At 48.0% G+C, this 27,704-nt stretch overlaps 2 protein-coding genes across 4 annotated transcripts; both read right to left on the bottom strand.

The window, feature by feature from the left end:
• Window positions 1–221: 221 nt before the first annotated feature.
• tnfaip8l2b (tumor necrosis factor, alpha-induced protein 8-like 2b) lies at window positions 222–8,515 on the bottom strand. Of its 2 annotated transcripts, none has more exons than XM_086153851.1 (3): window positions 8,041–8,515; window positions 2,763–3,086; window positions 222–1,181 (listed from the first exon to the last, which is right to left on the bottom strand). In XM_086153851.1, exons 2-3 carry the CDS (start codon window positions 3,078–3,080, stop codon window positions 939–941), a joined length of 561 nt encoding a protein of 186 aa, XP_086009977.1. In that variant the 5' UTR covers window positions 3,081–3,086; window positions 8,041–8,515; the 3' UTR covers window positions 222–938. The 2 variants fall into 2 exon arrangements, with proteins under 2 accessions (XP_086009977.1, XP_086009976.1); XM_086153850.1 differs by having other exon boundaries at window positions 8,185–8,515.
• A 2,522-nt stretch (window positions 8,516–11,037) lies between these two features.
• On the bottom strand, window positions 11,038–24,275 carry LOC147230443 (soluble guanylate cyclase 88E-like). Of its 2 annotated transcripts, XM_086154413.1 has the most exons (17): window positions 24,142–24,275; window positions 23,749–23,881; window positions 23,484–23,658; window positions 20,688–20,779; window positions 19,939–20,032; window positions 19,775–19,857; window positions 19,521–19,665; window positions 18,559–18,684; window positions 17,919–18,039; window positions 17,233–17,362; window positions 16,836–16,982; window positions 16,284–16,430; window positions 15,937–16,093; window positions 14,479–14,588; window positions 14,272–14,361; window positions 13,630–13,748; window positions 11,038–11,651 (listed from the first exon to the last, which is right to left on the bottom strand). In XM_086154413.1, exons 1-17 carry the CDS (start codon window positions 24,267–24,269, stop codon window positions 11,282–11,284), a joined length of 2,367 nt encoding a protein of 788 aa, XP_086010539.1. In that variant the 5' UTR covers window positions 24,270–24,275; the 3' UTR covers window positions 11,038–11,281. The 2 variants fall into 2 exon arrangements, with proteins under 2 accessions (XP_086010539.1, XP_086010538.1); XM_086154412.1 differs by having other exon boundaries at window positions 19,775–20,032.
• Between the last annotated feature and the right edge of the window lie 3,429 nt (window positions 24,276–27,704).

Here is a 27,704-nt window from a genome sequence, read left to right as displayed (position 1 = left end):
AATGAACGAGTCCTCACATGAAGGGAGGAGTGTCTTTGAGTGTATCTGCGTGTCTAAAAGAGAGAGTGTAAGAGGGTGGTGTGTGTGTGGTGAGACTGTTGGAATATGTTTGCTGCATGAAAAAAAAACATCAAAAGTTTTCACAGCTTTACAACTGAACAAGCTTCTATTGTAAAACACACACACACACACTTTATGACAAGAGAACTGACCCGTTGCTGTCAACTGACATTTATAGCCGTTTAATCGAAATATGATCTGTCTTGGAATTAAAGTAATAAAAAAGGAATTTGAAGTCAACCGGATGTTAACTTAGTATCTGCATGCATGATGAAAAAAACATCCTACTGCTGAAGCAGAAATGTGATTGTTGATTTCCTTGTTTTCTTTTTAAAAATCTGCATAATATACCTGATAATGTTCCGCCCAAGGAGAATCCGAGGGTTCTCATTCGGCTTTTGATTTTTCCAGTGATTTGTTTGTGGACCTCCCATCCTGGCAATTCCAATTGCTCTCTCATTCATAAAAAAAAATAAAATAAACAAAAAAACAAAGAACAATACACAATGAATATTCAAGTCTCAAAGTAAAAGGACGCAGGGTACACAGTGTGGATACTGGTTGTATTTCCTGATTTCCTGACGGTTTTGCGCAATTCGGCCGCTAGATGGCAGCATCGAGTCACCGCGGAGCGTCAGTTGTTCGAAACGGATCTCGCGTTTCTTTTTTTTTGTAACAAAAAAAGTAGAAACCAATTCTATTAAAATATGTTTCTTTTTCTGTTTTTTTTTTTGTCCTGAAAGAGTGGAATAACACCTCAGTATTTCACCAACTCTAAAACAAAAAAAAAACCTCCAGGAGAGGCATGATCCCCTCCGCCACCCGTGAGTTCTCGAAGAACTGCGGAGCGGCATTGTCGTTGGCCCCCCCCTCCCAAGTCATATCGTCCCCTCCTCCACCAGTTTGTTGAGTCCTTTGCAGATGCTGGTGAGGTGGGCCCGATAAGGGCCGCTGGGGTCGTACAGCTTGGTCAGAAGCTCCGGGTCCGAGTAATGGTTGAACACGTGGTTGATGCGCCCGTGGGATTTTGCGGTGAGGTGAGTATTGACCAGCTTCAGCAGCAGGTCCCGGCAGTCGGTCAAGAGGTCGGCCATCACTGCCTTGTCGAAGGTGAAGTCCACCTGGTGGAAACACACACACACATACACGCTGTTACACATCGATCACAGAGCGTTTGGCCTTTTTTCTTCCAGAATTTAAAGACCTAGATGAACTTCCTTGTTGATTTAGGGTTTCTCACACCGTGGAACCCTCGCAGGTCCTCCCCTGCGGATTTCAGATTCCATTCTCAACCGAAAAGGGAAATTTAATCTGAATTTTTTACACCTTCGACTGTCTAGCGGAATCTATTGAGATGATGTCTCAGTATGATAAGTTTTTTTTCAAGGCGAACATTGTGAGAGTTTCTGTTTGCAGAAAAGTAGAGCTGTCAGCGAATTGATGAGGTGATCATGAGATATCGATGTTGTGCCTGCAGCTACGTCGCAGCTCAGTTTGACATCGACTGACGCTTTGGCCAAATTGTTGTGGAGATTTGATGAGGCAGCCTTCGCATTTGTTTGCTTTCAACTTGTCGGGATTACCAGGAATTGAAGATGATTTGCGCCCACGTTCCCATGTGAGTAATCTATTACTTTCGGGTCCAAGTCTCCCAATGTGTCAGACACTTATATTTTTTTCTGTTTTCGAGTCTGAATGAACAGTCTTTTTAGGGTCAGAAAATGGGCAGGAACCAGGAAGAGGGAACATCTAATCACAATGTCTTGTTTCTTGAAACATAATAAATTATTATAGACAGTCTGAATAAATCTTGTAGACTGCATAAAATACTGGTCATTTTTACTACTAATATGTTTGTAATTTTCTTTTTCCCTTCAAGTTTGAAAAAATAAAATACGCAAAAAACAGGAAATGAATCTAAAAAAAATTAGGAAAAATATTCTGATATCTTTTTTTCGGTGAATTTTTTTTTTTCCAAAAAAAAATACATTTAAGATAAAGCGAAACAAAGTATCAGTGTTAAATCAGGTGAAAAAAAAATGACACAAGATAAAAAATAAGCCGGTTGAGTCCACCTTTATTTTTTGTGGGTCACAACTAATTGTAAATGGCCAAAAAAATAAATTAAAAAGGGGGTTGTGGTCATCTCATGTTTGTGACACTTATAATATTCATCATCCTGCCACCTAAATTGTAATCTGTAAAACAGGAAAAAGAAATTATTTAAAAACAAAAGTCACATGAAACCAAATAAATGTCCTCAAAATTAAATGTGATGAGGTCATCAGGTTTCTGCACTTTTATTTTAGCGGGTCAGAACTAGCCCACCTCCCTTGGGCAAATTAAGTGCCCAAATAGATAAACTTTAGCAAGAAATGACCTCACTAGCCGAATATTGTGGGTGCTGTGTCTTTAGCACCTTTGTTTCGGTGGGGCAGAGCCAAATCCCCCCACTCCATTTGAAAAAAAAAAATCCTGAAACCGTAAAATACTGAAAAGAAATAATATATGCAAGAATGGACCAAAAAAATAGCTGAATGTTGTTGATCTCATGGTCTGAGGCATTTAGGCAGGTCAGAAATAAATATGAAGACCTTTTGTTTTGGTGGGCGGCAAGTCAAGATTTTCAACCTCTCTGCGTTTGCTAGAGGCTGAAAGGCGGCTAATCAAAATTGGACCGATGTAGTCACATTGCCTCGTACCTCGTAGAAGCTGATTGCGGTCATGGCGCCCAGGTGCAGCTTCTTCTTGAAGTCCTGGGCCGTCACCAGCTCTTCAGCGCTGAAGCGATTGTTCCTGAAGAGCACGCCAATCTTGACGGCGATCTTTACCAGGTCCTTGATCACCTTGTGGGCCTGTGCCTTGTTACCGCAGTATTCCTTGGAGACGCGGTAGAGCTCGTCCAGTATGTCGCTGGTGGTGTCGTCGATGAACATCTGCACCGAGGCCTTGGTGGCCATGCTACTGAGGATCTTCTTCTGGGCCTTCATGGCCATGTCCTTGGAGCTGAAGGAGTCCATGGCTCCCTGACGCCGGGGAGGAGAACATTCTGTTAGTGTGTGTTGTTCTGCCGAGCTGAAACTGGTGTAAATAATCCTTCGGGGGCAGTGGGTGTGGCTACCTAGAGGGGGAAGTGGGTGTGTCTTATCATGGACAGTGAGTGTGGCTGGTTTGGTGTGGTAAATTTTATGGTGCGCATGGCTAGTTGGGTACAGTGGGTGTTTCTAGTTGGGGGATGGTGTGCTTGGCTATTCGAGCAACAGATATGGTTAGTTGGGGAAGTTGGCATGGCCTGTTGGGGACATTGAATGTGGCTTGCTGGGGGGGTGGGCATGACTAGTTTGGGACACTGGCTGCGGAAGGTGGCGAGTTGGGTGCGGTAGTTGTGGCTCGTTGGGTACAGTAGATCTTGCTAGTTTTCTTCTCAGGGACAGTGGCTGAGGCTAATTCAGGATAGAGCATGTTGCTAGTTGGGAGAAGGTGTGCATGTGGCAAGAAGGGATTAGTAGGCATGGCTAGTTTGGGGAAGTGGCCATGGCTAACTGGGAAGTGGCTGTGGCTAGTTTGGAGCAGCGGCCATGGCTAACTGGAAGTGCAGGTGCTAGTCTGTTGTAGTGGCAATGGTTTACTGGGAAGTGGCTGTGACTAGTTTGGAGTAGGGTGTGCATGGCTAGTTGGGCACTGTAGGTGTTCCTAGTTGGGGGATCGTCTATGTGACAAATTGGGAGCAGCGGGCATGGTTAGCTGGAGCAGTTGGCATGCCTAGCTGGGGAATGTGGGTGTGGCTAGTTTTGGGAAGGTGTCCATGACTAGTTTGGTGCAGTAGCTGTGGCAGTTGGCGTGTCTTGTCGGGGACCGTGGGAGTGGGTAGTTAGTGGGAAACCTATCAGTGAATGACGGACCCGACCTCAGTGGCCGTCAAACATGTTTAAGTTTCTGAGTCGACCCCATCGGGTAGCCTGTACTGATCGCCGACCCGACTGCTAACGCAAATCACTGACAGGCAATGAGAAAGAGGCGGCGAGACACAGGGACGAGCGCCAGAAGGTGACGGAAATATCAAAACCAAGAGCGGCGAAGGAGACAGAGGGCCGAAGAAGCCAAACTGGACTGCAGTCATTGAGGACAGAGCAGATGGCTGCGGGAACAACAGCGCTGACCATGTTTGTCAGCCATGTTTGTTCGCCTTCTAAACCGTGGCTTGAGTTGACATGACTGCCTTTGTGATGCTTCCAGACTGTTGGTCCTTGTAAAAGAAACCCTGCTGTGACCGGTGGGTCGCTGTGCGCTCTGGGTCTTTTCAAGATAGCGAACTGTGGTTACCTTGGCCCCTTTCTTAGAGGTTAAAGGTCAGATGACAAGGTCAAAGTGAATGTCAGAGGAGCAGCACTTTAAACGCAGATGTTTGCTTTCTGCTTCCGAATGAAGGTTCATCCCGCTGGGAGTTTATCTTTCTCACACACACACACACACACACACACACACACACACACACACACACACACACACCGGGGAGGGTCATCAACAAGACTTGTAGCCCCTTTATACACCCACTGTCTATCCTGGATTGGCAGGGCTTGCTGGAATCAACCCTCCTCTAATTCCGACTAATGTTCCCCTAATCTACCGCACAAAGAGAGAGAGAGCGAGCGATAGAGAGATAGAGAGGGATGGAGGGATGGATGGAGAGAGGGGGGGGGGGGGGGGGGGCGGGGTGGCATGTACATTTCAGCCTCTAATCAGAAGTTGGGATTAGAAAGGTAGGGGCTGACGTACAGTGAGGATACCAGCTTGACTGCTAGGATTGATAAACCTCCATCCTTATAACACACACACACACACACAGATTCAGACACAAACTCTTGCCATCTCCAGATCCGAATACAGTATTGTGAGTAAACCACACGTGTGTGTATGTGTGTGTGTGTGAGTGACAGGAGGCCGCTGTATCCGCTTCCTGTTTCTTCCATCCTGACAAGCGTGTCATTGTTACAGTCATAGCTCTACTTCTGCAGTCTCGATTTTTTTTTTTTTTCTTGTTTTTTCCCTCGTGCACCGCTGGCCTGTGCTGACAGGCGTTGGAGGGGAGCGGGTTTGCACGCATACCTTAGGCAGGTCCGCGCCTGCTGCCGCCAGATTGCATCAGGGGCTGGGAACGCAGAGGGGGGCGGGGTTTGGATCTGATGGTGGCGGTGACAATGGATGGCGACCCCTTTGCCCCCGGATTATGAGGCTCTGCCAGTATGCAGCATGGACACACACCAGCGGAGGAATCTCAAAATGCAGGGGCCAAAAAACAAAATAAATGGCGGATCCAAATGCCCTGCGGTTTGTCGGACCGGATCACTCCGCCGTGAGGTTTGGGCATGAAAGTATCCAGCTGTCGAGCTTGTTGTGACGTCAGAGTGAGGGCAGCTGACTCTTAACATAGATGAGTGTGTGCTAAGCCAGCTAGCTACAGCAGCGAGACATTGATGGCAATGGATCCCAGTCTTTCTCCTTGCTCTTATGCAGTATTTGTGCTCATTAGGCAGCGGCACACAAGCACAATGTTCTCCCTGTGTGGCGGTGGCGGTTTGCACCTTGCTAACAAACCACCTAAGTGTATCCATAAAGGATCCCATCATCAACTTTTGGCAAATCAGAATATCCTCTTTCACAGCAGGGGCGGCTCACATAGGACATCCCGGGTGCCATGTTTACACGGGTGCACGCCATGTTTCTAATTGTGGAAGCGGCGGGTTCCCCCCGCCAGGAATCAGGAAACGTTCATTAGATTAATTTCCCTAAACGGTGATAACGGAGGCGAAGCAGCAAGGAGGCGGCTCTGCGTTCATGTTTCAATCTGCTTTATTTGTTAAAGATACTGAAGGGATTCGAGCGGGTGCGTGCGTGCGTGCGTGCGTGCGTGCGTGCGTGTGCTTTGCCAATTAAAACGGATCTGGTATTGCAGTAGGTGAGTGCATTTAGAGGTCCATGAATGCATCACGGTGATGTTCTTCCTTTCAATTGTCTTAAAGTGGTGGCTATTCCCCCTAGAGGACAGTGCTGGTAATGCACGTATGAGCGCAAAGCTAGCCTGCATTGGCTAACTTAGCATCCCTTAAGTTGAATCGAAATGACAAGACAATCTGTTTTCTTGTGTGCTGTGTTTGCTTGCCGCACAGATCCCTGAGGAGGAGCGGCGCAAAGCGAAGTAAATATTTGGCATTCCTGAGATGACTCCCCTCCGTGCACATGTAGTAGCTCGTGGCCGTGCCTGTTCGCCACTCCTGCCCCCCCCCCCCTCCCGGTGCTATCACTTTGATAACATCTTGGGCGCCGCTGTTCCGAAGCACCACGACTTAAACTTTTGGCATGAACCCCTACACCTGGAGCAGCTGTGATGTCCAAACTCTGTCAAACCTATTTGCGATGTGTTTGGACTGGTAACACCTTCAGGTGCCTTTTTGGGAGGTGATTCTTTGCAGTGTAATAGTGTTCCTTCAGTGTGCATACCCACAGATAGCCCCTGATTTATCCCGTGCCGAAAACTGAACCGGTCTCGGGTGGGAAGTGTCTACTTCCCGGTCGTGTCTTACTTCATCCCAAAGAAGCTAAACATGCGCAGAATCAGTAGTAGCATGCTGCACGTTGTCAAGGTGATGCGGCGCCGACTTTCAAGTGTCATGGACACGCTGGCTCCCCTCGGCCCTTGTTAATGGTTCGTCCCCTTGGAGCAGACCAATGGATCCCTCAGTGGGGGGGGGTGAAGCCACTCCTATTGGCTTGTCGGCACTGGCCAATCAGCGAGCTGATTCTCACGAGGGGCCGTGGCATGTTTACCGCTTTGTGCGCCGTGGGAGCGTTTCTGAAGATGCTAGCCTGTTGACGTGAGACCGCCAACTCTTTCTCACAAGGAGGGAGCAGCTCCCCCTGCTGGCGAGGAGGAGGTAGTCAAACATCGGCTGCCTCTCAAAGGCAGATCCGCCTTTTTTTTTTTTTTTTTTGCCGTTAGCTTTGCTTCTCAGCGTTAGCTCTCCATGCCCGGGGGGGTCACTTGTGATCAAAGATATTCACAGGAACCCGGTCTGAAAGAAGCTCCGCCTCCTCTGACACTGACAACAGTGGTGGCGGCGGTTTCTGTGTCGTCCCCCTGCGACTTGTGGCAGGATGAGACGTCGCTGCTGTTTGGAAAGAGACTTTTTAACTTTGTGAAACTCAGCCTGCTGTACGAAGACACACACACGCACATTCAATTCTGTTTGAAAGGCGGTTTTCCGCTTTGATTTTACAGCCTGTGTCACCATAGCAACGGAAGGAAATCGAGGACACCGATATATCGCAGTTGCAAAGCGGTTATTACACCATAAATCACACCCGCCCATTATTTCCCCGGTGATTTTAAGCGGCCGCCGGTGGACACGTCGACCCTACATACACTCTTTCACATCCATGGCGTATTCAGGGTCTTCAGCGGGGGGCACTTGTTTTTGCAGAAGGCGCCAAATTGCGCACAGAATATCCGGTCACGTGAGTCTTGTGTGAGCAGACGCAGGTGCAGCTGTCGGTTTGATTCCAATGATTCGACAAATCATATCCCTCCTTGTTGTGCAATCGATGTTGTTGCGGAGTGAAATAGAAAATAGCTTTTCTGAGTGCGTGTGTGTGTGATGCGTTCAAGAACAGCCAGGCGGGGCTTTTAGGTCGCCGGCGAGGTTTCAAAAGTGTGTCGGCGTTGCACAACAGCACGCCGGCGGTTGCTTAAGCTCGCTGTCCATCCACCTCAGAAAGGGGGAAGCGAAACAAGTGGCTCCATCCGGAGGCCCTCAGCAGGCCTCGGGATGGAGCCTAGTTGGGGCCTCGCCGTTTACGGGGCAAGGAGATGTTACCAACACGGTGGTAGCGGCGGTGATTCCGAGTTGAGAAACTCCTTGCTTGTGCAAACAAAAAACATAGGAGGCTCTACATCTGTCACTGCCTGTTCTAGCATGACTGCACCTCGTCGGGGTGGAGGTGGTGGGGGAGCAGGTCAGAACATCCGGTCAGGCTCTGCTGAGGACGCCGCCGCCGCCGCCGTCACCTTCGCCACCTCACTGCTTCCCTCCCAAACCCAAACACAAGTGACAGGGGAAGCTTTCTTACCTGTGGGCGAGTCCCCCTCCCTCCTGCTCTCTCTCACTCTAAGGGTGACGAGGCCAGGCAGCGTCAACAAGATCCCTTCATCTTCACAGTGTTTAAAAAAAAAAAAAAAAAGCAAAAAGAAAAGGCACTGCCGAAGTCTGTCTGTTCGTCCGTCACGCCGGCCCGCGTCAAGATAATGTTGAGTTCCACTTCCTGGAGGAACTAAATTGCTGCGACACGCCCCTTGCTGCTCCTCTCTCTCTGCTATTTCCCTCCCAGATTCAAACCTAAACGCCTGCCTTCGACAGCTACCACCCCCCCCTTCCCCGCCCTGGGGGCCGCCTCCTCTTCCTCCCCCCCTCCGGACTGCTGACGTTGTGCCTCTGCTTGTTCTGACAAGTGAAAACCCCCGGAAAGAATTTGGCAGTAATCCGGTGCGGGAGCCGTCTGAAAGGGGAGCGGCTTAACCCCCGTTGTTGTCCCCCTGCAAACCTGGAATGTGGCGGCGAGCATGGCGTGGCGTGGCGGCCCTCGCCGGAGCAGTCGGGCCCAACGCTCGACCCCATCTCCCAGCTCGGCAACATCCTCGGCAGTTTGCGACCGGCGGCATAAGCTACCTTGTCAAAAATGTTTGGTTAGTGTGCTAGCTTTTGCGGGGAGGGGAATCGCAGGCTTGGCCAGGAGGTGGCGGCGGAGGCTGGACTCACATGAGGGGACCAGGAGTTCTGGGCTGGGGGGCGCGGCATCGCCCCTACGACTAGTTCATGTTAAATAATTAATTTTGCCGTGGTTGTGCAGAACATGGTGAGCATTGTGTGGTTGTGTGAAATCACCGGAACACCACTGAAATACGTATAATTGTAAATTAGTGTTGGAGAAATTTTACCTTCTGATCATCTGCTTCAGGTTCTTTTATGGCGGTTTCCAACAAAAAAGTACCAGCTTGACTGTCAGTTGTTCCTGGGCTTCCACAAGGGAACATACTCGGTGCCCCAGTACTTTTGCAGGAATGCTGAAACAATCCGACCTGCCACTGAACGTCACTGCTGAGAGCACCGCATGTTAGCATGGCTGCTAGCGGGTAGCCACCTGGGGCTATCTGCTCTTGCATCGTGTGACAAGACGGGCCTCAGCTCCTAGGCTGACGCAAATGTTTGTCCATGGCTGCAGTTTTCAACAGGTTTTGGTTCCATCATGATGGAGGTCCGAGGAACCGGCGGGCAATAATTGTTATTATAGAACCGGCCGGAACCCAGTCCAAACAGGACCATATTGCTGAAAATATGAGGAACAGCAGTAGCCATTATTTGACATTAATGTTAAGTCCGAAGTCTTCTGTCGTCTTTGTCAGGACTCGACACTCCCCGGGCGTTGTGGGGGCTGATTTATGGATCAAAAGCTGCCCCCCCTCCTCACACACACACACACACACACACACACACACACACACATACATACACACAGCCGCCAGTGTTAGTTGTGGCGGCGGGGCCATGAATCCGTCCATTCATGGCGGAGGCCTGCAGCGTCCCCGGGTGTTTATACCCAACTTTTTATCGGAATGGCAACCATCTGCGGTGGCTGCGGCAGGCCCGTCCAGCCAGCGCTCATAAACGCTAATTGCTGTCAGATGTCCTGGGGTCAAAGGTCAGCCTGGGCGGGGCTGCAGTCCAACTCCCCACCCCAACCCCGCGATCGCTAAAACACACCTGCCTCATTGTTCCCCCTCTACTCCCAGCGAGACAAGGCGAGAGACACAGGGGCCCGGCTCTGCACACTCTGCAGAGCCAGGTCTGTTGCCGCGGCAACAGACAGGAAGTAGTGCTTAAGCGGTTTCCTGATGGCTTCCTCTTTATCATGTAATGACATCTCGCAAGGAAACATCGACAGGGAGCACTCGCGAACATCTGTGCGTGTATGTGTGTGTGTGTGTGTGTGAGACGCAGGTGTGAGATCACTGCGGTGTGAGACACACACACTCACACACACCGCACTTGTCTTTATTCTGTTTTTCTCCCTGTGGGATTGTCTGAGAACCTTCAATTATCTCCCTCATCCTCCGTCACCCGCTCGCGTGATAGCGGGGCATTAATGGCGGCGCCCGCCGAGGTCACGCCTGCTGAACCGGAGGGTTTGGCGAGCTTAGGCACTTCTCCGGGTCAATGGTGAAAGGCAGTAAACAGAGGCGAGCAGATGGCGTCCAGAGGGAGGCTTGAGATCTGATCTGATCGTGGTGGGCGGAGGTCTACGCCGTCCCTGCAGTGAAGAGAGATGTAAAACGGCGCAGGCGTGTTTCGGAGCAGATGTGGCGGTGCGACTAGACTCATCCATTCACAGGAAGTCCGTTAGCACTCCCGAGTTTTCATTTCCTTTTTTTTTTTCCTTTACCACTCTTACCAAGGGGCCGGACCTGTGAATGAGAGGGTGAATAGTTGTGTCTCCATATGCGGCCCTGTGATTGGCCGGTCCGGGGTGAGACCCATCTCTCGCCCAATCACAGTTGGGATAGAATCCAGCCTCCCCACAATTCTGAGTGTAGGATAAGGAATAGACACGATGAGAGAGTCACACCGGTGTTGTCACATAACTGTGGACGTTGTCGGTTCAATTCCTACAACGTTCAGCTCCCACTTGAACCCACCTTCTTGTACGTAATTAAAAGAATTCATTATTGTGATGAATGAATAAACACGCTCTGGCTCCCCCTGGTGGATTGGCAGGATGTAGAATTCCTCTAGATGTAGACCACGTGGCCACGGCGGCCTTTTGCGGAATTGCAGGCCCCTTGGTCACAACAGATGAATTGACATCGGCGAGCTAAGAGTAACATTGATCGCTTTAAATAAAAGATAAAAAAAAAAAAGCGGAGGCAGCTTCAGACGCTGCACAAACTGTTTTATATAAATAAACTCCATCAAACAGTGAAAGGCATGCAGTGGGTGACGCACAGCCAGAGCTCTTGTGAAAAGAAGAAGCTGCCACGAGACACGAGGGGGGAAAAAAAACAAAAATCCTACAAACATCTAGAGCTTTTTCTCTCCACAACCAGGTTTCTCCGACTCGTCTGGAGTCGTCTCCCGGGGTTTGAGGCGTCGGGACGCTGCGGGATGTTTGAAGCTCACAGGACGGCGCAAGAGGCGCTGCGGATGGGCAGGTTTGCGGGCAGCTTGGCGTACTGCTGCCGGAAGCTGTTGCGCTTGCTGTTGAGGAACAGGCCGGGGTTCTCCAGCCCGTCCGGGAGAACCAGGGTCTCCATTGCCGCCTCTCCTTGGGGAATCTCTGCCTTGGAGCACCTGCTGTTCTTAGTCTTTCTGGCCCTGTCCCGGTCCTGCAGCTCGGCGGACAGCGAGCGCGTCTCGTTGGTTTGGTCCGGCGGTGACAGTGTGTCCAGCAGGAGGTCGCTGGGGCTGGGTTTGCCCTCTGCCTGGTCCTCGCCACCGCCCATGTGCAGGCTGGGGGCGGTGTGCTTGGCACCAGTGCTGGCAGAACTACAGCCCGGGAAATAAATATTTGTGACTAGTATTCTTTTACTGTAAATATACAAGTACGTTTCCAGTATTTGCATCTTCTTAGCCCAAAGGAAAATATACCAGTAGTCTCCCAGCACAAGGAGCACTGGGCAAGTACTTGTATCGTCTAGGCCCAAAGATAAAGATACAAGTACTTTACCAGCACTGTGGTAGCTCTGGTAAAGAACTTGTATGCTCGAAGCCAAAAAGGGTGATGACATACAAGTTCTTTCCCAGTACTGGGATCACTGATAAAGTACAATGTGTCTCCTAAACCAAGAAGAAAAAATACAAGTGCTTTTCCAGTACTTCAAGTTCTACCATCTGTACTTTATACAATATATATATATATATATATATATATATATAGAGTATAAAAAGTATATATACACATGTATAGTAGATATTATATGAATGATGTCATTTTAGATTGAGGCACAATGTATTTATATATATTTTTCTCCATACAATTCATACATTTGTATATATTGAATATGTGGCACAGGAGCTAGAGCAATTGTCTTTGGAGCCGAACATTCCCGGTTTGATTCCTGGCTCCTCCTAGTGTGTCGAAGGGTTGTTGACACTGAAGACACTGAACCCCTACATGTTTCCCTGGTGCCAGTGGAAGGCAGCCTACTGCTCATGGCTTATCCATAATGGGTTAATTGCAGAGAACTAATTTCCCCACGAGGGATTAATGAAGGATAAATTATTATGATTAAATTATTATATAAAGTCAGAGTGAGAGGAGAGACCTCCTCTCCTTTGTCTTGCTCCACACAGGACAAGGTGTTACTGCCCCTTGTGCCAAAATCCTAAGTAAAAATACAGCTAGAAGCCCATTCCAGGCTGAAGGGAAGCCATCTAAAACAAACAACAAGCCAGCCAACAGCAGCCTGAAGCATATCATTAAGGTTGAAGTGGGCAACTTAAATCAGAGTTAGTCCCACAGCGCCTCAAGATGGCTTGACAGTGAAATCCAGCATCCTGGAAACACCGCCCTCAATGCTACATAACTGATCCAAAAGCTAACTATTTCTTTAGCAACCTCCCCAGCAACTGTGCTTCCTCCTCAGCCACAACCATTCACTTGCTTGTTCTGCTGCCCGAGACATGTTACTGACCGCCAGTTTCAGGCTCCGTCTGCGAACGCCCAACTCAGTCAATATGCCAACGACAGACTTTGCACCAAACTCAAGACAGCCCACCTCGACAGGCTGCGCCCGAGCCGTCCAACCTCGCCGCTCTGCCTCCGCTGCCATCTCAGCATCGCTATCTTTTTACGCTCACTCGCCTCGTCAACTCGATCCTCCCAGGGGACCGTTAGTTTGATTAAAATAAACTATCCTCTCTACCCCAGACCACAACAACAAAACCGGGTGCTAACTATATATGCTACGTTAAGATCAGTCATCGGCTCCCGGGCCCCTGGGCCCCTTAGCTGCCCTGCGTGATGCCTGGTCCTCGATGATCTAACCTTTTCTCTTTCGCATACAAATCTAATCTGCTTAACCTCCCTATTTACAATTACGGAATTTATTTGTAAACCCCTTTCTTCCACTGCCGCAACCAAACATTTCAAGAGCTGGTCATAATGCTAAATGTATCACCCCTGGGAATGACAAACCTTACATCCTGTCAATATATGTCTAAGCATGCCCCCCCCCCCCCAGAACACAACAGGCAGGCAGCGTCCTCACCCAACTATTTTTTTAAGTTTAAGGGAGATGGCAACACATGATACGTAGCCCCTATGATAAACCTAATTCTGTTAGCCTCCATGCTGCACCCGGCCCATGATATCCCTGCCTGTGCTTGCGCTTCCTCCCCGTTGCAACTATGGGCCCCACACTCCTAACCACTAACCTTTACGCATTGAAGTTCAGTCGGATATCGACAAATCCATCCAGCTGGTGGGATTATTTGCCAGGCTTGCGCGACGGGATGGACTCACCCGCTGGAGCTCTTGTCCTCGGAGTCCTTCTGCTCGCTGCTGTAGCGAAGCTCCGCCGGGGTCTTGAAGGACAAGTCCTTCTTGCCCTTCAGCCAGTAGGTCTTCATGTAGCCCTTTCCCTGCAGGACAGTCCCACCGCAGGTTAGACGACTAGTTTCAAGGTTAATGTGGTTCTACCTTCACGTCTTTGAAACAAATTTTGAAAAAAGTAGGAAATAAATCTAAAGTCATCATCTTGAAGTGGATCTAAAGTAAACAATAATAAGATTATTATAATAAAATAAATGATAAATAAATAATAATTTTTTTGATAAAAATTAAAAATCCAGATTACTGCCCATGGTTTCTAGGTGAATGGTATGGAGGCTAAGAGCTACCAAAATTGAAAATACAATATTATTTATTTAAGTGAGGGGAAAAAACCTCCATATACCGAAATACACAGTATGTTTGTAAAGATTAATTAACTCATTTAAAAAAAAACACAAATGACTTTTACTCAATTTGCATTAGATACACGAAAATATCAATTTTTGTTGATAACTCATGGGGGTCAAAGGTCAACTTGCCTCTCCAATTGTGTGTGCTGTTTTAATTGCCACAATTAATAACGTTTAATGGTATTTTTTGGGTCAGTCTCACCTTGACGAAGATCTTGCCCCTCTCCTCGATGATGTAGGGCTCGTGTTCCAGGTGGTCCTTGGTGGTCTGGCTGATGTGGATCTGCATGCCCTGCACAGACACAGCGCCTCATACTCAGGCACCTCCTCAACAACAACAACAACAACAACAACAACAACAACTGGACTTCCCCGACAAATTAGCATCTAAAATGGAAAGTATAGTTACCACGCCATTGCTCTCCATCCTGGACGCCGTGTTGACGGTGTCACCGAACAGGCAGTAGCGGGGCATCTTCAGACCCACCACGCCGGCAACCACCATCCCAGAATGAATCCCTGGAGTTGGAGGGGGGAGATGTGAGTTTTGTGGATTTGGGTATAAAGAGAAAAAACCTCAACGTGTGAACGAGAAGTCTCCCTTCTCTTCATAGTTTGTTTGAGCTACCACTTCCTGTTCTGCATCAGGGAGCGCCAAGGAACATTATTTGGTCATTAAGTTTCTCCAGCCTGTGATATCACGGGAATAACTTTGCGATAATGCAACAATAACACTTTAATAACGCGATTATTTACACCTGTCCTTGTTAATGGATTAATAGATGATATTGTAGGTTTTTGACGCCTTCACAAGGGAGATGGCGACACCTCGAGGTGTGGAGTAAATCTCCAACTCCGTGTGCGCTCAGAAAAACACCTACATGTAAGTATATATTTTGACTCATAAAATACTTTGCAGATTTAAATTGGAAACATAAGAAAAGTCGTGTCCTCGGGATCTTAACACATCTTGAGAAGAAAAAAAAAAAAAAGCTCCCTGAACTCCAGCTCATCTGAACTTTAACCATATTCAGGCTTTTCTGCATCCTTTTGATAAGGAGTGTAATAACTGATGTAACTCTGCTTCACACCATTAGCTGGATCCTGCCTCGGGTTCGGTGGAGTAGGATGAGGATGAGGAGGAGGAGGAGGAGGAGGGGAAGGGGGGGTTCACCAGGCAGAGCCCCCCCCCCACCACCACCACCGCCATCCTCTCCTCCTGCAATAGATGATGAAAGTCATATTTAATACTTCTTGTTTCAAACTGTTTAGTCATAAATTAAACCGACCTGATTCCCCCGGACGACGACGAGGACGGAGACAAAGACGAGCGGCAATGTGTATTTTTGCCCAAGAAAAACAGCAATTATTTATGATTAAAAAAAAAGAAAATTGAAAAGAAATATCCGCCCCCCAGCTCTTGTACTTGGTATGATCTGCAATCTGGTTTTCAGGGTAGATAATTAGCAGAAATCAGACAAAATTTATGACGATACGTGCAGAAATGTTGGCGGATTTCATACCGATTGTAAAAAAAACTCAACACGCTGAGCATGTAAATGTATATAAAAATATGTATATGTGTTTTAAAGTAGATATATTCAAACAACGCTATTCATATTTAAATCATTTGAACTGGGGTTGGTTTGGCCTGCAGATGTTTTACCCCCTTTTCAATTTTAATTTATTTTAAACTTATTTCCAGTCATTTCTTATAATCATTAAAAATAATCAAAAAATATTTAAAAAAAAAGAAAAAAAAAGAAAAGAGAATCGCTCAGTTTGACCTCCAGATTTTAACATTTTGGTGTCTTATTTTGACATCCCCCCCATTTTCTGCTGTGTGATGTGATGAAGAGCTGCTGACCAACGCGGATCTGGATGTTGTCCCCGGTGGACGGGTCCTTCAGGTGGTCAATGGAGCTCAGCATGTCCAGTGCCATGTCGCAGATGTGGTGCGCGTGGAAGGTGGTCTTGTTGGGGACGCCGGCCACCACCATGTAGGCGTCGCGGATGGTCTCCACCTGCGGGGCGGCAGGAAGGAGCCCACTGATTAGAGCTTTCACTTCACGGCGAAAAGGTCCAAGGTACGAATCCCAATGTCAAATTTTCCGGTCTTTTTTTTCAATGATTTTCGAAAATTCTAGCTGTTGACACTGTTCTCTGGTGGCCATGAGCAGAAGCGGCGTCAGGACGCGACCCCGGGTGACTCACCTTGTAGACGTTGTGCTTCTCGCTCAGAGTGTCGAAGACGATGTAGATCTCGTTGAGCATGTCCACCACCTGCATGGGCGTGATGTGGATGCAGATCTCGTTGAACTTCACCACGTCGCTGAACAGGATGGTGACGTCCGGGAAGACCTGGGGAGATAGAGAGGGCAGACAGAGGGGGACGTGACCTCGGGGTCATCGATCGACAGCTGACCCCATGTTCAGGTTTGTTTGGATTTCAGCTAAGCTAATGGTGGCTAATATGGGTGTAAAAATGCCTGTGGAAACTCAGTCATTCAGTGATCAATAAATAAATAAATATTAATTTATTTAATTTAATGTTAAAACAAAATATTAATTTAATCTTATTCTTATTGCATTTTTTTTTTAAATTTTCCTCTTTAAATGTTGACATTTTTATGTTTCATGCTAATTTGCATAAAAAAATTTCATGCTTTATCATAATTTCTTTAATTCTGATCCAAATGTAATCCAGTAGTTCCTCTCACTGCCGCTGTAATCTGATTACAAAGGTAATCCCACCGGGTTCCATACCTGGCAAGTCTCCAGCGCGGTGATGCCCTTCCTCAGGCGGTCGGCCACGGCCTTGGGGATCATGGCGTACAGCAACGAGTCGCCTCTCTTCTTCTCTTCGTCCAACTTCTTGATGATCTCCTGCAGCTGAGCGTACTTCTGTTGCTCCTGAAGGCGGTACATGAACACACACACACACACACACACACACACACACACACATGCAAAAGTCACTCTTAGAGCTCAGAAACCCCGCTTGGCCTCCTTAATCCCCTTAATCCCACATTTTGCAGAACCCAGGTGAAGTATTTAATGGATGAAATGAATACAGGCGTGGTGTCGTCACCCCCCGACCCGACTCCCACCTGCTCCACCTATCCTAATGGAAAAGTGGCGGCGGTAACCCACGGCAACGAACCTGGTCAAGCGCCAGCTGCAGCTCGGCCGACTGCTGCGTGCCGGCCAGGATCAGTTCCCTGCTGGAGTCGTGCAGGTTGAGGTCGTTGACGTAGACGCCCATCTTGATCATGTCCTCCACCGTTTCGATACTGCGGCGGGCGGGGAGGAGGGGGGGTGGATCAAAAAAGATGTGAAAATCAGACAACAAAAAAAAAAAAACTTCTGGGAAAATTCCAGATCACAGTTTGCTTAATAATGATAATTAGCCTGAAAATTAGCAACAAACGTCAAAGGAAAGCCTGATGACAGAGAGATGAGATAAAACTAGTTTTTTATTCTTGAGTAAGAGGCAGTGGGTGGGGCTTAATTATCTCACTGTAAATGAAAACATGAAACAGGATATTTAATTCTTATTTACAATGTTAGCCGATCCGTCATCTCTGCGCGGTGGATCATTAATCTGTGAATATTATCATTTCCTATGCTAACACAGCTAACGCCCGCTTGCTAGCACAAACATTTTGCTGCTAAGAGTTATCCGCTAATGTTAGCGTGTATCTTTCTGGCTGAATGGAGGTGCAGCGAGCGTCATGGGCAGCGTGACGGGAAAGCCGCATGACAGAGTTGCTAACGCGATTAGCATCAACTCGCTAACGAGAAATGGTTCGAGGGGCAGAGCTGATGATCGAGGGGCGGTGGCCTTACATTGGCGTCCCGAGGAAGATGAGGGAGTCCCACTGGGGGACGTACTTCATCTGGCCCTTCAGGTGGAGGGGCTTCTTGGGAGGTTCTCGCATGTCCTCGAAGATGGTCTCGCTGCACTTCCCTGCGAAGGGAGTACAACGGTCTGTGGTTCAACTCCGCCAGGCACAAATGGCAGATGCGGCGGTGATAATCTGATTATTTTGCCTGATGACCCCTCCCCGAACCCCCTGCATCACTTCCTGTTTGGGAAACAGCTTGATTATTGTTGCTGTGGTACCCAACCGTTTCATGATCTTGTTGCATTTGATATATATACGTATATGTATGTGCATAAATAGTCTGGATTTATGTAAAGCTGTGGTTGGAGATACTTTTGGAATCCAGCAGCTGCATAACGGATGGCTGCTCCACAAATGCTAAGGATCGGGTGCTGAGGAGCCAAAATGTCGGAGTTGTTAATGTGTGACGGGAGGGGGGGGCATAATAAAACATCAGCCTCCTGGACTCAAACAATTGGCTGCCAGAAATCGCTGACATTTTTAAGCCCGATCTCCTGGAAACCAAACAAAACAAAAGGCGCAGCGGTGTAGGAAAAGGTCGTGGAGAAGGGGGTCGGGGGTGTCGAAGCGTCCTGACTGACCTGTGACCGTCTGGAACGCCAGCAGCTCGATGTCCTCGCCCCCGGAGCTGGCGGAGCTGTTGTACTGCGCCAGAGCGCTGCTGTACTCCTGGTCGGTACCCTTCATCTCCTCCACCGCCTTTGGTTCTGGAGGGTTTGGAAAGGGCGGGTGAGCGGGTAGCATGCCTGAGAGCTAACTGCTAATCACGTCGCTAACGAGACGCTAAATATCCATTTGAATTTAAAACCCATCAAAATCTCTGCCAACTGTTGACTGTCGATGTCGTGAAAATTGTCCAAGTAACATCCGTCGCGTTCCCCCTTCTCCTCCCGGCCGCGCACCCTTCATCATCCACTCGCCCGGGTGGTCGGCGTCGAGCGGAGCGTGAAAACTTTAATAGACACGCCGTGACTCCGAAGACCTCGCTGGCTTCTCATTTGTTACAGAATTCAATTTAAGAGCGACGTCGATTGTAATTCAAATCCCCCTCTGGTTCCGGCTCAGTTTCATATTTCAGAGGGTTCAAAGCCTCGGAGTGGAACGGCAGCCACGTTTTCTCCATTCTTGCCGTTTTGACGTCCACTCAGCTCTCACCGCATTTGACCTCATGGTTTCGCTTTAATGGGCTTTCAAAATCCTGCTTTTGTTGCAAAGAGGCTACTTTGTCTTTTTCCTTTTTGTTGCCAATTTTTCAAAATGCAAGTGACTGACATCGTCAGCATACAGACTGATGCAACCCAGTCGTCAGAACTTCGAATCTACATTCTGATAGATCGGAAATGAGCTTCCAGATGGAGTTCCTTAAACTCCTGTTCTCTTGTCAAGATAGTCACGTTTGTTGCAAATGTTCAGCTAGTTTAGCTTTAGCTGCATTAGCATTGCCTTTGGTTTTTCTTGAATGCCAAAAGATCCTTTCCTGCCAGTGGCGGGAAGTTCCTGAATGCCCAGCGGGTGAAATGCACAAGAATAGCGTTGGGCATACCTCCCTCCTCTTCCCGCTTTGCTTTCTCGTTCTCCTCCTTCTCCTCGGGTTCCTCTTTGCTCAGTTTTGGTATGTTGACTTTCTGCTTGCTCTCAACCACTGCCTTAGACAGTAGCTCAAACACGTTGTTCAGGTGGGTGTAGATCTGATTGGAGAGAGGGCGGAGGATGTTTTGGGTTACCGAGCTGCAACGGTCATAGACGCTAACACCACCGCTAACGACAAAACTTGGTGCGGGGGGGGGGGCGACTCACATTGTCCCAACTGAACTCCAGCATCGGCCTGACCAGAGTGAACTCCTCGTTGACCTTCTTGCCCTGGAGGTCAGAGAAGACCTCTTTGAGGCCGTCACCAATGCGGTACATGGTCATGTCGCGGCGGAAGATTACGCTGAAGGGGAACATGTCAAAAAAGATACCTCTCTTCATGGGCAGCTTCTCGTAGCTTGGTGCCGTCTTCTGTTGAGGCATGCGATGTTTGAAGGCGGCATTGTCAAAGTTCATCTTGTAAACCTGGACGAGCGAAGGGAGGTCAATTAAAGCGGTTGGGAGGGCGGAGTTGGGGCTCAACGTCTGACATCTAGAGTGGCTGGTAGAACAACAGGAGACGTTCTCTGGCCACCTCGTCGCTTCTTGGCGAAACAGACAAACTAACAGACTATCTTACGGCCTGACTGCTTGGTGGTTTTGTTTGGTTTGAACTGCACGGGTTCTTTTAGGTCCAGACAACAGAACGATCCTGTCACGTTCTGTTTCAAGCACGGCAAAGGCCTGTTTCTGTTTCAAGCTCGACCGCAACAAATTGGTGACAAGTAGTACCCTCTTGAGAGGTGGCTCTTCTCCAGGAGGGTAAACAGGAGTTAACCTGAATAAGGTTGCTCAGCTAGCCCCACCTGACCTGGACCACTAGGGGACCTCACTGATTCTGAAAATCAAGATCTGGTCCCAAGTCGTGCATGGACCTTGAAACTGCAGCTGCCATCAGGATCGCCTTTGACCTTTTTTGGAAAAGGAAAGCTAGGGATTTTCGTCCGCCGCTTTTCACCATAAGTATCTACATCCCATAAATACGTCTCATCACGGATACTCGTTTCGATGCTGATGGGCAACGCCTTCGTCTTCCTGGGGTCGGGGGTCACGGTCAGACCTGGCCGGCCTGGCTACGTACCACGTAGGTCATTTTCTCCGTCTCCTCTTTGGATAGGATCTCCACCTCAATGTCGGTGTTGTAGAACTGCCGGCCCACTTGAGAGAGCTGCCCTGCGGACAAGAGCACCACACGGTCACAGAAAATACGGACGCTGCCGCCCGTCAAGGAGGCCTCCAGACGACCTCATTTGCACTTCATTTTGTGTTTTCCCCGCAGTCGGTACGGCGTCCAGGTTCTATTTACACTTCAGCGTCAGACACATGAAACCCAGCTGATAGCTTCTATTTATTCATTTGAAGGACAGGAAGGAGCTGAGGAGGAAATTGCTAATGAGCACCGAGGTCCAAGGGAGACAACCTCAGCTCGTTGTTAAACCGCCGATTCGTTTTTCTTCTTTGGGAAATGAGCAGATACAATGTCATACTCCTGAATCAAAACCGCCTCCAAAGTCCTAAACCCCTGCAAATGAAACGATTGTCAATCTGGACTCGCAGCAGATCTAAATCCTGAGATCATATCGGTGCACGTGGAGGCTGAAGTGAAGATCATCTGCTCCATTGGAAAGACTTAATACCCATGATCACGATGAGGTGATTATAGATCGTCCAGAGGACGGAGAAGGGGCGAGGGGACGGCAAGAGAAAAGGGGTCAGGGGTGATAAAAGAATGCCAGACTGACAGAAAAGATGTAGAAGTTGGAGACACTGAGAAGAAGACGGGGGGCAGATATGGAGATGAGGAGGTTCCTCTTTCGGAGTGACGAGGGTGGACAGGATCAGGAATGAGTCCATCAGAGGGACACCACGCGCTAAATGTTCTGGAGATAAAGTCAGACTGAGATGGGTTGGACATGGACAGAGGAGGGATGGTGAAGATCTCGGTAGAAGGCGGCTGGGGTCGGAGCCACCAGACAGGAGGTCTAGAGCAGTGGTTCTTAACCTGAGTTCGATCGAACCCCAGGGGTTCGGTGAGTCAGTCTCAGGGGTTCGGCGGAGGTCAAGACACACATTGGTGATGACATCACTTGCTGCAGGTGATCACGCTACATAGCTCGGCCTATCCGTGCTGCAGGGATTTTGGCGCGCTCAGTTGTAGTAACTTGTGACTGTCGTGATGGTACGTCATGTGATTTCATTCTTAATATTTTAATCCCTTCATACTGATTATGTCAGGCAAAAAAAGAAAGCGGTCGGAAGAACACGTACAATACGGATTCACATGTATGACGGAACGTGATTGGAATCAATGTCCTAACTGCATGATTTGCAAAGACAAGATGAGCAATTCTAGTCCAGCACCGGCAAAACTAAGGGAAGGCTTCCTTCAGCTGCATGGAGATGGGAACTACAAGAACATAGCGCTTGCTGAATTCAAGGTGAAGGGAGCCAGATTCGATGAAAAGGCTACTCTGCCTGTTCTTTGTACCCATCAACGAAACGATCCTCGATCCAATAAAGAAGGGTTCGGTGAATGCGCATGTAAAACAGGTGGGGTTCAGTACCTCCAACAAGGTTAAGAACCACTGGTCTAGAGGAAGACCAGAGAGCAGGTTTATGGATGGAGGGAAATAGGACAGGGAGTCAGATGGTGTAAGAGGAGAGGGTTCATAGATGGAGGAAGGATTCACTGTGCGGAAGAAAACGATGAACTATTTTTAGACTGTGTCTCTGGAATCAGGATGTCTGACGTGGAGCTGAAAATGAAGCAGTTGCCTCTTGAGCTGCCCGTTAACCGTAAGTAGCTAATCAGCCAATCACATTGCAGCAACTCAGTGTATTAAGGTGAGTAGATCTGGCGAAGATGACCTGCTGAAGGTCCAACTGGCAGTAGAGCGAGGAGGAGAGAGGACTGAAGTGATCTTGGAGTGACCTCTCCATGGCTTAGAGAGAACATTCATGAACAGCGAGAAGGTCTAGAGAGCAGCAATTGTCTGATATCAGACGTCAGAAGAGAAAATCCAGGCTGGTTCCAGACAACAGGAAGTCAACAGGAACCCTGATGACTGAAGACCATCTCTTACTGCATGACACATCCAAACTTGAAGCTGACTCCAGCAGAAGACCATTTCTGTGCCAACAGCCCTTCTGATTCTGAGTTGCTGATGGCCCCTTCCAGCCCCATCAGGGTGGTTTCCTGTCTCCTCCTGAAGCCTGGGAGCTTGAGAGCTGCTCCCAGGATGGAGCTCTTCTGGACAAAGATCTCAGATGTGCTTTCTGAAATCTGCAGGAGCCATTCTTCCATCTTAGGGATGGACCGCTCCAAGTGACCCCATCTCTAATATCTCCACCTTGGTCTTCACAACCCACATCTTCTCCAGCCCCTCCCTGAGGCCCTTGTTCTTGTCCAGCTTCTTCTTCTTCTCCTTGACCTACTTGTCCACCAAGCATCACCAACTACAAGTCCTGCAGGAACTTGTCCCTGTTCTGGATCACCTCTGGAGGTGGTCCTGGGACCTCAAGCCCACACTCGGTACAGATGTTCCTCTGTACGATGCTAGCCACCTGGCTATGATGCCCAATGTATGCCTTTCTGGTCACCTTCTTGCACCCTGCTGTTCTGTGGTGGAACACCTCAAGGACGTCTCTGAGGAGCCTGTACCTGGAGACTTCTCCGATGCCATTGCTATCCTAGTAGTTGTTAGCATTTAGCCGCAAAGTTCTTTGCGGAAACTTGTACTTTCTCAGAAATTCTTTTTGCGAAAAGCACCTTGAGTGCACTCTGATGGACCAGGATTTGTTGAACACCTGACAGGAGTTTTCCTGTGTGTGTGTGTGTGTGTGTGTGTGTGTGTGTGTGTGTGTGTTCTCCACCTACCCTTGACAAACTGGGTGAATCCCTTGCGGGTGCTCCTGTAGTGCAGCGTCAAGCTGGTCTCGCACTCCTCCTCAACGCAGAAGCTGGGCGGTTGCACTTTGGGGAAGGAGAAGCGGAAGTACTCGTGCAGGTTGTCCAGCTCGTTGATGAAGTCGCGCACGTTCCTGCCCAGAACCTGCGAGGGGAGGAGCCGGAGGCGGGGTCTAAGAGCTTCGCTCCTCAGGTGGACATACCGGCGGCAATCGATGAATCAACGATAGTCCACCTTCAGGATTCGCTCGTAGCCATAGTTACCGATCCTCTTCACCATGTAGACGCCGAAGGCATACATGAGCTCGTCATGGGTTTTCCCCAGGACCTCGCCGGCCGCCTTCGCCAGGCGCAGGATCAGGTTGTCACTGCGGGGATCGCAAATCTGTGTTATTACACATGTATAGACACGTCTAGTCCAGGGGGGGCCTTGAAATGCCAATTTGATTAGTTGAATTTTTATCATCAGGTTCAAGATTTCCGGAACTTCTCCAGAAGGTCCCAGGACCCAGTTACTCCTCCTACCATCATTATGTGTAATAACACGATAATAACATTGTGATAATAGTAGTAATAACAATATAAATAGAATTGATCAGATTTAAAGCCAGAAACTCGAGGAACCCACTTGTACATCTGGTGTCGGACGAACTTGAGGTGCGGGATCTCGGCCCGGTTCTCGATGAGCCTCCACACGTCTTCGCCATACGACTCGTTGATGTAGTCGTTCACCGCCTCCAGGTACAGACCGTACATCTTCACTACGCACGACAGGGGGGGCCGCCACGCTGGACACACACACACACACACACATAGGCAAATATACAAAAATATGGCACCAGAGGCACATATTGGTACATACACACACACACACACACATGGGCGAATAAATACACAAATGGCAAGAGAGACAGGAAAAGATATACACACAGAGCTGGCATCAGACACATTGGTACACAGTCAAATAGGGACACACACACACACACACACACACACACACACACACACACACACACACACACAAACACACACACACACACAGATGCACACACACACACTGAAAAAGATATACACACAGAGCTGGCATCAGACACACATTGGTACACAGTCAAATAGGGACACACACACACACACACACACACACACACACACACACACAGATGCACACACACACACTGAAAAAGATATACACACAGAGCTGGCATCAGAGACACATTGGTACACAGACAAATAGACACACACAAACACACACAAATACACACACTGAAAAAAAGAGACACAGAGATAGCATCAGACACACACACACACACACACACACAGACACACAGACACACACACAGACAGACACACATATGCATACACAAACACACCTGATAAACCTGAATGATAAGCAGCGACTTTTTGACTTTATTTGTTTTTATTTTAATTTCCTGTTATGTTTTTTTTTTTTTCATTTGATGGAAATCTCCCGTTTGTTCTGCTGCTCATCTCACTTTTCACTCCTTCAGTCAAAAACATATATATATATTTTTTCAAGTTATTTTTCCGCGGATGATGTTTGATTTAGTTGATCCAAATAATTAAAATAAATACATAAAATAAAATAAATAAAATAAATAAAATAAATAAAATAAATAAAATAAATAAACAATATTTTCTTATTTTCGGCAGGCTTTCATTTTGAAAAGACAGACCCCGATTCCACCTGCTCGTCAGACGGACGCTGAAAAGAGCGAGCCCCCCCGCCCTCGCCACCTCCGAGGAGGACGACGGCGTGGAAAAAGTGAAAGGTTCCCAAAGAGAAGCCGCCTTACCTGCAGGACCTCGACGCTCAGTGTCTCAATCTCCAACTGAGCCAGCCGATTCTCATCGCCCCTGGCGCCCACCTGCAGATGACACTTGGCTGTCAGGTCAACAGGCCGCGGCGGCAGAAATAGCAGCGGCGAGGCGTGTTTGTGGCAGGTAGCAGATACAGGACCTGACCGGGTCGGGGGAGGTAATGGAGGTGGAGGGGGTTCGGGTGCGACAGCAGGAGAGTGGACTTTCTATAAAATCGGTATGGGGTTTGATGTCGGACATGAAACGCATCCTTCTTTGTGTGATCAGATATTTATCTGTTTGTGAATATACGGTGGCCCCTCCCTCCGTTTTTTTTTTTTTTTTTTTTTTTAAAGAAAAAGCAAAGATGAAGTCTTTGATCGGTTTCAGTGAACTCGTGTGTTTTTCCTCTTTAATCCACTCACTGGTTTTATTTTCTGATGTTTCTCAGAAACACCTTGTTTTATTTACTTGTTCTTAGGCTGATTTTTAGAAAAATAGTGTTATTGTGCGATTTTTATTTGTGAGGTTTCATTGATCAAAAAAATTGAGTATTTCAAGATTTCACCTTTTTCAGCTCATTTTCACACATTCATTAAGTAAATCATTTTTAATCAGGAGACCTGATGTAGTGCAGCTGCTGTGCTCGGAAAAATAAATTTGATTTCTTCGGTATCAATGTATTAATATTGATCAACTTGATAAAAAAATAACTGACCTGAACTCAAACATTGATTTATTATTATTATCATTATTATGCTTCTTACTTGGTGCAAGTGGATCACTGTTGGATCACACACTGACTCCTCAGTATCAATCCCATTCTCACTGGGTTTTTGACACGCGCGCGCGCGCACACACACACACACACACGCACACACACACACACACACACACACACACACACACACACACACACACACACTTATTTTCAATAGAATAGCAAAAATAAAATCTGTCAAATTACACAGAAAGAAAAGGCTGCTTTTCAATTTTACACTGATTTCATATATAAGAGAATAAATCTAAATACATACATAAACAAGATTCCGGCCCCTTTCAAATGTAAAATCTCTTTCAGATATAATTCTACTTATTTTCTCGTCATTTTTGCTCTTTTCTTCTTTTCCGCCGTGTAATTTCTTCACCGCGCTTCCGGTAATTTTGCTTCCACTACTGGGGTCGTTTTCAGAGCTTATTTTAAGGTTGTTTATTCGCCGCCTCTGGTTTTCTTCCTCTTCTTCTTCTTCTTTTTTTCTCATTCTCCCACAGTTGCGCCAAAAAAATATTCAAGCTCAGTAAAAAAGTAAGTTTTTTTATCAGAGGGTGCAGTTTTCAGTCTAGCCACTAAAGAGAGAAGAGGGTCACCTCGTCATGCAGGTGGAAGAGGCGGTGCATCCCATTGCATTTCTGACTCCATCCACTAGGGGGCAGTGTTACAACACCCCTTTACCAGCCTGCGCTCCGAGCACGGGAGTTGGGTAATGGAAAAAAATGGGGCCTTTTTTTTCTTTTTCTTTTTTTTTCCCTCTTTCTCCCTTTTTTTCTATTTCCAGAGAGAGAGGGAAGATGAGGTGTTGTGTAATTTCATGACTTTGTATGACCCCTGTGTGTGTGCTTGTGAAAGTGACACACACCTGGTCAAAACAACATTTAAATGCAGAAACAGGAGGCAGGGGAAGGGGTGGGGGGGGGGGTGTTATATTCAGCCAGGGAAAAAAAGGAGCTAAACTTGATGAAGGTTAAACAGGAAGGGGCTTGATGAGGAGATCGAAGTCGCTCTCTTTCCGCACCTCTGGCTCCTCCCGCCATTGCTGGTGGGAAAAAAAAAGGAGGGGAAAGAAAATTCCCCGCGATAATGAGCCAGGATCACTTCCATCCTTTTTGCATGCCTTTTTCTTCTCCCTCCATTTTTCCTCCCCGTATTTTTCCGCCGTCTTATTTGCCAGGTGCTGCTGTCGCTCCTTAATGGCCTGGAGAGCGCCGCCGCCACGTGGCGAGCCTCTTCCTGGGTCGCCGCCGCTGCTGCTGCCTCTCATGTGGGAACAGAGGGAGATAACAATGTGCTGATGGCGCCAACAAAACTCCGCCGGCACAGATGCTGCCAGCACTTATTAAAGACGACACCACTCGTCTTCCTTGCTGCAACATCACACCCCACTGGCAGGAGGGAGCGGAGGGTGCCGCCGCCGCCGCCGCTTCTGATTCTACTGTAACTGCAGCAATGGCTGCACTGAAAGTGACGCCGCTGCAACTCGTGTTCCTCCAACTCAAGCCGTATCAAGGTGGCGACGGGTGCATGCGCTGCAGCTCCCAGAAAAAGTCTTTTCGTGTTTTTGCGGCCTTTCAACATTTTTTTTTTTTTCTCGACAG

This window comes from Fistularia commersonii, chromosome 10 (genome assembly GCF_037954325.1).
Source record: "Fistularia commersonii isolate RoL2024-O1a breed Wild chromosome 10, RoL_Fcom_v1.0, whole genome shotgun sequence".
In the NCBI taxonomy this organism is placed as follows: Eukaryota; Metazoa; Chordata; class Actinopteri; order Syngnathiformes; family Fistulariidae; genus Fistularia; species Fistularia commersonii.
Note: the sequence above shows the minus strand (reverse complement) of the source record. Positions and strands in the feature narration are given on the sequence as shown.

Bases quoted from the DNA above. Each gene is read 5' to 3' on its own strand.
- LOC147230443 (XM_086154412.1), bottom strand. From the start codon at position 24,269: ATGTACGGTCTGTACCTGGAGGCGGTGAACGACTACATCAACGAGTCG. The intron at 23,659-23,748 runs GTGGACTATCGT...CTCCCCTCGCAG, and splicing joins GCTACGAGCGAATCCTGAAG to GTTCTGGGCAGGAACGTGCG. The intron at 16,431-16,835 runs GTATGGAACCCG...CTATCTCCCCAG, and splicing joins CCGCGCTGGAGACTTGCCAG to GTCTTCCCGGACGTCACCAT.
- tnfaip8l2b (XM_086153851.1), bottom strand. From the start codon at position 3,080: ATGGACTCCTTCAGCTCCAAGGACATGGCCATGAAGGCCCAGAAGAAG. The intron at 1,182-2,762 runs GTACGAGGCAAT...TGTTTCCACCAG, and splicing joins CCGCAATCAGCTTCTACGAG to GTGGACTTCACCTTCGACAA.